This window comes from Pteropus alecto, unplaced genomic scaffold (genome assembly GCF_000325575.1).
Source record: "Pteropus alecto unplaced genomic scaffold, ASM32557v1 scaffold34, whole genome shotgun sequence".
NCBI lineage: Eukaryota > Metazoa > Chordata > Mammalia > Chiroptera > Pteropodidae > Pteropus > Pteropus alecto.
In genome coordinates, this window is record NW_006435763.1 from 5731348 (window position 1) to 5741300 (window position 9953).

Genomic DNA, 9953 nt, shown 5'->3' on the forward strand with positions numbered 1-9953 from the left:
TCGCTCTCTCTCTCTCTCTCTCTCTCTCTCTCTCTCTCTCTCTCTCTCTCTCCTGAGGAATTAAAATTATGAAAACATTGGAGAGTTTCCTGTTGGGGGCCTTCGCATAGCCGGCTGGGTTTGTGCGGGGCTGCATCAGGTGTTCATTATCCCCTTGTGGGCTCAGCCTGCAGGTTCTGACCTCATTTAAAAAGGAACCCGGGACCTGCAGTTTGCACCCAGCCCTGCTTTTCCGTCTGTTGACCTCGGACAAGTCATCAATCTCTCTGATCCTCAGTTTCCTTGTTTGTGAAATGGGAATAATAATAAACCTGACAGCAGAAGGGGGTGTGAGGTTTAAAGGAAATAAGTCCTTTTATTCATAAATCGTTTTAATCCTCAAAAACGATCTTACGAGTTACGCGGTATTATTAGCCCCGTTTTAACGCTGTTTTACAGACGAAGCGGTCCGTGAACGTTCATGCCGTTATTATGAAGCTACCAAAAGCAGTCAACAGGGAGCTTACTGTGTGAGCCACACGCTCTGTCACTGGTGTCCCCTCTGTGCTTCCCTTTGCTCCCTGCCCCACCCCCCATCCCTGCATCACCCGGTCCCAGGCTTCAAGGGTCATCTCAGCTGCCACATCTCAGCTGTGAAGCTTGCTGAGCGCACCCCCCCGCCCCCCGATAGCCCACCGCTCCCTTTCCCAAGCCGAAAGCCGCTCAGAGGCTTTGCTCTCACCCTTCCATTGCGTGTAGCAGCAGGGTCTTGGGTCACGGTCAGTGACGAAGGTCTTCGTCCTCCTGCTAGTCCAGGGTCAGAATCCTGTTCCCACAGAAACGCAGTACAAATCCCAGGACAGAGCACAGAGCCGACACTTGGGAACTGATTGTCAGTCAAGAATAGTTTTAATCCCAAGCTTCATAGAGTTTATAAGGTAAATGATCTTATAAGGAATTCCGGAAGACACCCCCAATTTATTTAGGATTGTTGAAATTTTCTCCCGGTGCCTGTTTTGGGATTAAGTGAGCTATCAAGATGCTGCAGGCCTGGAATCCATCGACGTCTGGCTCATTTTTTATCGTAATAGAACCACTGTGCCTCGCTGTGGGCAAAGCCGATCCATTTATGAATATGAGCCCGCAAATAGATCAGGACAAAGGACTTTTATCCCAAAAGGCAAAAGAGAGTGAATTCCTACCCCTGGGGTAGCTGGGGAAACAACAAGCGAAAACTTTATTTCGAGAGTTTTATTTTCTCTGGGCACTTCATGCAAATTGTGTCCTTCCGGTCTGTGGTATACCCTTTCATAAAAATAGTGTGTATCGATTTTCTTTCCCATTAGAAAATAATATATGTTCATCGTAGAAATTTTCAAAATGGCCGGTTGAGAGAACAGGAAAACAAAACTTGTTCGCGAGATGCCTTCCAGGGATAAGGACGTCAATATTTTATTGCCAGTCCTCAGATTCGGGCCACTTACCTCCGGGGCAAGGAAAGGGGCACGCGTCTGGCCCCTGCAGGGTGGGCTGACCGTGCCAGCCTCGGGCACCTGTGGCCCTTGGTGCTGAAAGCCAGCGCGCTCCTGCCCTGTGGGGCTGTAGCCCTGTGGCTGCCAGCCATATGTCAAGACAAATCAGAAAACTAGATTCTTGTGAGTCCCCTGACTTTTTTCCAATGCCCACCTTATTTAAATTTAAAAAAAAAAAAACTTCTGGGCCTGATGATGGCATCCGTGGCATCTTTTAGGTTCTGTTGTATTGCGTCTTGGGTATTTATTGTGCTGCATCCAGTTAAAACTCACGCTCTTCTGACTTTTAATTAAGTACCATGTGCAGTTAACGCGGGTGCCGGAAGGCATCATGTTCATTCCCAGGTTACTAGTTGTACCTTAGAGGCAAAAGATTCAAGAGGAAACTCTTCTAGAATTGTCACTCGATCGACAAATACTGGTTGAGCATCTCCCATGTGTCAGACTCATGTTAGGCACTGGGCACTGGGCCGTGACCCACGGAGGCCTGGCCCCCTGAGCTCGAGGCCCTCCTGCTAGTGTGACGACAAACCGTGTCTAAGCACACGTAAACGGGGACAGAGGATCCCTGGGGGCAGACACTGCGCTGACGGTGAAGGTAAAGTCACGTGACAGCAACGCACTGGTGACTTAAGACTCAGCGCTCAAGGAAGATCTCTCCAAAGTGGTAACCTTTAGGCAAAATGACAAGACAGAGAATTCCCAGGGGAGAGAATATCCTGTGCAAAGGCCCTGAGGTGGAAACGAGCTCAGCAGGTTCAAGAATCCAAACGGGGTTTCCGTAGACTCCAAAATAAGGTCCACGTGGCTCGAAGGTGGTGGGTCGCAGCAGAGGGAAACAGCACGCAGCTGGAGAAAGAGGCGGAGCTTTGTGGACCAGGTGAGGCGTTTGGGTTTCATCTTAAGCACTGAGCAAAGCCGCAGGCGGTGTTTCAGCAGGGGACGATGGACATGGCTGCTGTGAGAACAGGTTCCAGCGAACCGAAGAAGGAGGGAGACAAGTAAGGAAGCTCTTGAGAAGGGGCAGGTAAGGCACGATGGTGGCTGAGACAGGATGCTGGCGGTACACGGGGGATTACGGGATGGATTCAGGTGGATACGACAGGATTCCTTGACAGACGGCGAGGGAAAGCAAGTCATCGAAGCTTAGCTGCTGGATTCCTAGAACGCTTGACCACTGCTCATTCACTCGACGCCTTAGCAGCAGCCAGTGCAGTGGACCACTCCCTCCCAGAAACTCTTCTCCCGAGGCGCACGCCTACAAGCCCTCCTGCCTTCCCCCCACCCCCGCCGTCACTGACCCCGCCCGCCTTACAGAGCAAACGTCGACAGTGTATTATTTATCTGTTGTAATAATGCCGTGTAACAGACAAGCCCCAAATCCGTGTTTTGAAATGAAAGGCGGTCAGCTGGGCAGTGTTCCTGGTCCCGGCTGGCGTCTCTCGTGCATCTGCAGCCAGCTGCAGGTCAGGAGGTGAGCTGGGAGCTGTTAGCTGGGACAACTGGGGTGGCCCTGCTCTGCCCCAAGTGTGCCACCCTCCAGGCATGCTCTCTGAGGAATCGCAAGAGGGTGGGAGAGGCACGTGGAAATGTGCAGGGCTTCGCGAGGCCCCGGCTGGGAGCTGGCATGACACGCCTGCCACCCCATCCTGCTGGCCAAAGCAGATGCAAGAGGGGGAACAGACCGCCTCGTGCACGTGAGGATACCTGCCAGGTGACATGGAAAAGGGCATAGAGACAGGAGATGTGAAGAGCTGGGGACACTAATGCAGGCGACCACGAGCCACCAATGGGGCCTGACGTTTAAATGAAACGAAATCAGAAATTCAGTTCTTCAGTCACATCAGCCGCATTTCAGGTGCTCAGGGGTCCCACGTGGCACGTGAAGAGCACAGCTGGAGACCGTTTCCATTGTGGCACCGTCTTCAGCACAGTCCAGGGGGACAGTTTTCCGGACCCCAAGCTGACTTGTGTGAGCCACACCACCCAGCGAGCTGTCTGAAGAGGGCGCAGGCTTCTCCTCAGAGCCCCGGGGGCATCCCAGCGGCCTCACAGTGACTTCCAGAGATGCACAAACACAGGGAGGGAGGCGGCTCCCTGACCATGATAACTGGACAGAAAGACTTAAAGTCCAGATCGGACCAGAGGGAGAGAGGCAGAGCGGGAACAGTGGCATGTGAAATGCCCTCGTTAAGGGGCCACCAGCATCCCGTGAGTGCTATGCGGAAGCCGGCAGGCATTTATTTGACAAGTAGGGAGGACAAAGCTGGGCTCGACCAGGCTCCTTCAGGCTCCTCCCTCCTTGGCTCTCTGCCCCCGCCTCACGATCTGGGGGCGTCTCTGCCAAGTTTCTCTGCCCCTTTCAGCCAGCTAGCCTTTGTGGATCAAAGACATGCATCTTAGAACAACGGCTACCTCTTTGTGTGTATGCGTGGACCTGGATTGGCAATGACTTTTAAAGATAGTACCCGGTACCCTGGGTGAGGACAGTGAGAGAGTAAATCAGAACGACCTTTCTGATGAAGTTGGGCAGCAGACATAAAGAGCCCCTTGGAGATGGGGGAAAGGGGACAGAGAGAGAGAGAGAGAGACAGAGACAGAGACAGAGAGAGAGAGCGCGCGCGCACGCGAGAGAGAGAGAGAGGGAGAGGTTCCAAAAACCATTTTTTGCTCGAGGATGTTTAATGCAGCATTGTTTAGAATGGCCAGGAAATTAGAAACCAATTAAACAGCCAACGATGGGGAACTTGCTCTATAAAACACAGCTTTACGTACAGTGGAATAACGTATATGTACCCGCTCACACAAAAATCATGTTTTCAGAGAGTTTTCAAAGACGCGATAATGCTTGAGAAAGACTATGAAGCCAAAGTGGGAGATAGCCCACTGTGTACATTACGATCCCAGCTATGTAAGGTTTATGCAAGTGTACGCATAGAAAACAAAGCAGAAAGGAAATATGTCAACATGACATTATTTGCACACCGTTGTCCTAGTACTTAGCACCAGAGGGTCAGTAAATGTCTGCCACCTGACATTGTCTAGGAAAAAAAGCATCAGAAGTAGTGATTTTTGTTTTCTTTATTATGCTCCTATACGGTCAGCAAGCTTTCTACTTATGTTCAGCCAAAAAGTTATCGTTAATACTCAGTCGAGATCATAGATACTCAGAGAGCAGCTTTCAGAACAGGGCAAGCACTGTGTCAAACAGGGTTCATTTGAAGAGCAGGACCAGCATGGTGGGCGAGGTGCCCCCCCGTGAGCCTGCACGCCAGCCCTGACCTGCGGGCTCACGAGACACTGTGCATGTGTTTCAGGTACTACCCAATGGGCCACCCAGCCTCTGTCCACCTCTACTTCCTCGCCGACCGCTTCCAAGGCTTTCTGATCAAGCATCACGCCACCAATCTGGCCGTGAGCAAACTCGAGACCCTGGAGACGTGGGTGATGCCGAAGAAGGTCTTCAAGGTCGCAAGCCCACCCAGCGACTTTGGGAGGCTTCAGTTTTCCGAGGTAAGAGGCCAGACGCTTCACTGCCTTTTGCGGCCCCCCTTGCTGGCTTCCGTTCTACGGTCTGACGCCTGTAGTTGGCGATGGAGGAGGGGACTTGGAGAGCCCCAAACACTGGAACTGGTGTCCTAAACAGGGCAGGAAGAGAGGGACAGCGCGTGGTCCGTGTCAGCAGACCAGACCAACCAGGAGCCTCGATCTATTTCTCACCGTAGAACTTCTATTTCGTTTTTAATTTTTTATCCCAGCCAGCGACTCTCCCCAAACCCGTGTTAGTAACAGACCAGTAAGGAGCCAGTTTCCTAATGAAGCAGAGGCATCCATCCCACTTTATAGATTGGAGAACCGAGGCCTGTGGAGACCCAACGACTCTGGATCACAGGAAGTGGAAGAGCTCAAAACTGAGCTCAGGTCTCTTAGGCTGCAAATCTTCGCGTTTGATTTTGCTTTTGTCTCCCCTGTTCCTAGTACAGGGTTTAGCTCAGAATAAGCACCAGGTCAATCACTGAATGAATGAGTGGATGGGTGGGCGGATGGATGAATGGATCAATGATGGGATAGAGTCATCGATGGATGGATCAATGGTGGGATGGATTCATCAGTGGATGGAGAGATGATGGACAGACAGGTAGACTGATAAATGGATCTATGGAGAGCAGTTTCTACCTCTCCAGAACAGCTTGTAGTTATTTCTCTGCCTGGGGAGATGGATGGATCCAGCACCGCCCTATAACCTCAGCTCTGCCTCCAGATCTGATCTGCCTTCTGCCTCCTCCTCAGCCTCACCCAGTGCCACTCTCCTCCCCGGTCACATATCTCGTGTCTTCGGCAAACGTGCCAAGTTAGTTCCTGCCCCAGGCTTGGCACATGCTGATCTTCCTGCCTAGAACGTTTTCCCCCAGGTTTTCACTGGTTTTTTTTGGTTTTTTTTTTTGTCATCCTGACCTCAATCCACATGGTACGCCTTCAGAGAAGCCCGCCCTGCCCACTCGCTTATGCCACAGGGGCTACGTTCGCCACAATATTTTATGTTTTTCTTAGCACCCACCACCTAAAGTCATCTGGTCGGTTTCTCTGATCACTTCGTGACTGTTCTCAAAAGAATGGAGGCAACGTCACTCTCTCTCACTGCTGCATCCCCAGCACACGGGAGAGTACGTAGCGTTTGGAATGGCTGGATAAGGTGGCGGAATGAATAAGGGCCTGCTCTGGGAAGGAAGGGGGACATGCTCAAGCTCAGTGAGGGTTTCCCACATGAAACTCCAGCATCGGTCTCTGCCTTCCCCATGTCGGCGAGGCAGCCGAAGCTGAGTCACCCCTGGGGTGAAGCATCCCCAGTGAGTTTGGCTGCTGGGCTACGGATGTATGGTCCGATTTTAGAATATGGAGAGTCTTGAGGGATGGGAGTGGGCTGGGGGCAAGCTTCCCACCCGCTTCTGTGTTCCTTGCCAGTCCATTTCTTGTCCCCTCTGGTCCCACCTAGCTGACACGTGCCCTCCTGCATGGGCACTGAGCAGGCACGGGAGAGAGTTCACTTGTGAAGCCACCCTTTTCAATTAAGGCTCCAAATGGATCCGCTGGACTTGAGCTGCCATGGGAGCCCGCTCCATAAGTTGCCGGCGCCAGGGGGCGATTAGACTCTGCCCCAGTTAGAGTCTGTGCTGGGAGCCCAAGCGGCCAATTGAAGGCATTAATGTCCCATTAATGAGATGGATGCCTGGTGGCTGGGCTCTCCCTGTTTATCAGCCTGCTGGTGGGTGACTGGGCACTTCTGGCAGTGACAAATGATGCCAGCCACTCCGTGGCTAGTGATTTGTGAGGGTTCCTACCACAGCCCTGGTACCACGGCATGAGAGCCACCAAGATCCCTGGCTGAGTATCAGCGAGTGATGCAGGAAGCCCCGAATCTTGTATATCTTATTTTCTTTCTTTTTTTTCCCTAAAGCCTTAATTTTAAAGCAAATGTAAAATTGGAAAGGAAGAAAGGAAAGAGTTGCAGGGCCACTTTAGGGGCTGCTGAGAGCCTCCGTCATGTTGTCACAGTCGCAGGGCTGTGCGTGGCGCCTGGCTCACGGCAGGCTGGCGACTCAGAGAGATCGCTCTATCTCGTGGGAGTCCCACAGGTGGCTCAGAGGGAGGATGCTCATTCCTTCAGCAGGCAGTCGCCTGCGGTATGCGAGGTACAGGGGGGACAACGGTGAGTCAGACAGACCGGACCCTCGATGTCACAGAATTGCTGTCTAGCGTGGCCGCCAGCCAATGAGTGAGCAAATGAATGAACAACATTTCAGCTAATGACAAGTATTATAAAGAAAATCAAACTCCTTTCGTATGACTGTTGAGGGCTTGAGAGGCTGACGGGGACTACTTTTGAAGGGATGATTCATTAGTGAAGGCTTTTCTAGCGAGATGACTTAAGAGCTGAAACCTGTAAAAGATCTGAAGCATTCTTGGATATTCCAAGAGAAGAGAATGTGCAAAGGCCCTGAGGCTCCAGGCAGGGGCTTGGCATACTCGAGGGGCAGCAAGGCCAGTGTGACCACAGCACAGTGAGTGAGAGGGAGAGTGGTAGGAGAAAAGTCACCGAGGGGACAAGGGACAGATCATGAGAGGTGGGCACGGAGGCAGGATTGGAGTCAAGGACAGCCGTTCTGGAAAGAAATCTGGATTGTGTTTTAAGTGCAGTGGGAAGCCTTTGGTGGTTCCAAAGCTGGGAGCAGTATGTTAAGCTTGAACTTGAACATGCACTTAAATATGAGCAATTGATTATTTTGGAGTGAATGGTCATGGACTTCTAGAGTGAGCCTGACAAGAAGCCCTCGAAGGCCACAGAGGATGTGACAGCAACAGGGCTCCATCTCAGGCAGGCCCTCCTCCCCTCGTGCTTATCAGCTGACCCCTCCTCTTCTCCGAGGTTTAGAAACTAGGTCCAGGTTTTCCATGGTCAACTGTTCCACAAGCCCTCTGCCCGGTTATCTTGGTTTTAGAAGTCAGACTTCAGAGAATTGTTCACCCCTATTTCTATGGAGGGTCGAAGGAGGATATTCTGGGGTGCCCCCATACTGGGCAAAAATCCCTTCCTTAAGCAAGACCCTAACATCGTTTCATGGCCATTAATCCATCTTTCAGTATCCGTTGGAGAGCCAGCATGTGGAGGGCCTGGGTGCTCAGGCCCTAATCACTGGAGACACAGATGATAGATGAACAGATAGGTCGGTGGATATAGAGATAGATACTGAACACCTACTATGTGCTGTTTTAGGCACTAGAGCTACACTGATGAATGAGCCGGAGGGAGTCCCCACCCTCGTCAAGCTGACAGTCTTGAGTTAGGGAGAGAGACTGAAAGTTGCAATACTGTGCAAAAAACAAAAAACAAAACAAAACAAAAAAAAGCTGCGATGGGTAAATGCTTAGAGAAGCACCTCAGCGGCGCCTCTTAGCAGAGAAGGCTTCCAGAGAGAGCTGACGCCCTGGCTGAGCTCTGGATGATGAGCCAGAGCTGGCCAGGGAGAAGCGGGGACAGGAAGACAGACTGCGCCAAAGAGAGAGGTGGGCGCGGAGGCAGGATTGGAGGCAAGGACAGCCGTTCTCGAGGGCTGCTGAGAGTTTCTCAGGGGGCGAGTGGACGGGAGAAAGGGGGACAGAGCTCGAGCTGGAGCCAGACCAAAAAGGACCAGACGCCTCGGGCTGGACTGAGACACTGGGCTTAAGAAGAACGACGAGGAGCTGATGGGGTTGCAGGTGGGGACGGAATGGGACCAGGTTTCTTTAGAAGAATCTCTACGACTTAGAGGCATGGCTCGAATCCTGCTCGCTCGTGCCTGCGTTTCTTTCGTCAGTAGCCGTATTTGAATTCCTCCCGAGTCCCAGCTACGTGCTAGGCACCAGGGGCCCTTGGGCGCAGCCAGTCCCTGCTGAGCCACAGGATGGCAGAAAATGCCAGGTTTTCACAGGTCCAGGCGGAGCGGCGCCCCTGCAGAAATGTCACAGCAATCAGTACTTCCGCCTCGGCTACCCTTAGACGCTTGAAGCAAGCTGCGAATATGCATGTGTCACAGTCGCCCCTGGCAGGTAGTAAGCGTTTGGCACATGTGTGTTGGGTGAATGAATGAGTGAGTGAATGAATGAATGAATGAGAGGCAATGCACAGAAGAGTAGCTAAGAACCCAGCCTCTGGGGTCAGACCTCCTGGGGCCCCTGCTGGCTCTGCCCGTCACTGACCATGGCAAATTAACCAACTGCTCTGAGCCTCAGTTTCCTCATCTGTAAAAACGGGGATCAGAACAGAGTCTCCCCTTCGTGCTTGACACCTCGTAAGCTCTGTGTCCTGGGTAAAGAAGGGACGTAGTGACTCGCCACAGGAACAAGAAAGTAAACCAGCTCCTGTTTGCAACACACATCTAGAGCCTTCTCCATGATGTGTAGGTATACACACCCGCACTTCCACCCGCCCTGCACAGACACACACACACACATACACCCACACACACACACATGCACACACGCACACAGGCACGCACACACGCGTGTACACACACACGCGTGTACACACACGCACACGCACACGCACACACTGGAGATGCTGGTCACGGAAAGAGCACAGAAGCAGTGTGAGCCTTGTCGTGTGCTCATCATCTGCTCCCAACGTGCCCACACGCTGCGTCTTCAAAACCAGCAAATTAAACCTCCTGGGGGATCAGAAGACCCCTAATTTAATTTGATTTGAAATGGCAACAGAGCTCAGTGTCCAGGTCCACGTAGTTAATTCACTTTTTGCCAAGTCATTCACTCGACAGATATCGATCGGGCACCTACTGTGTGCCAGGCCCCCACGTGAGAGCTGCGGCCCAGCCCCTGGGATTGGAGCGGTGCGGGGACATTTCACGAGGTCTTTTCGGCTACAGGGTGGAGAATACATTTCAGGTGACA

General features: G+C 52.1%; 1 protein-coding gene across 1 annotated transcript in view; it reads left to right on the forward strand.

Moving 5' to 3' along the window:
* Positions 1 to 9953, forward strand: part of XYLT1 (xylosyltransferase 1) — a 158084-nt gene that overhangs the window by 142206 nt on the left and 5925 nt on the right. Inside the window, 1 exon segment of the mRNA XM_025046101.1 lies at positions 4829 to 5024. Coding sequence (XP_024901869.1) covers positions 4829 to 5024 — 196 coding nt within the window.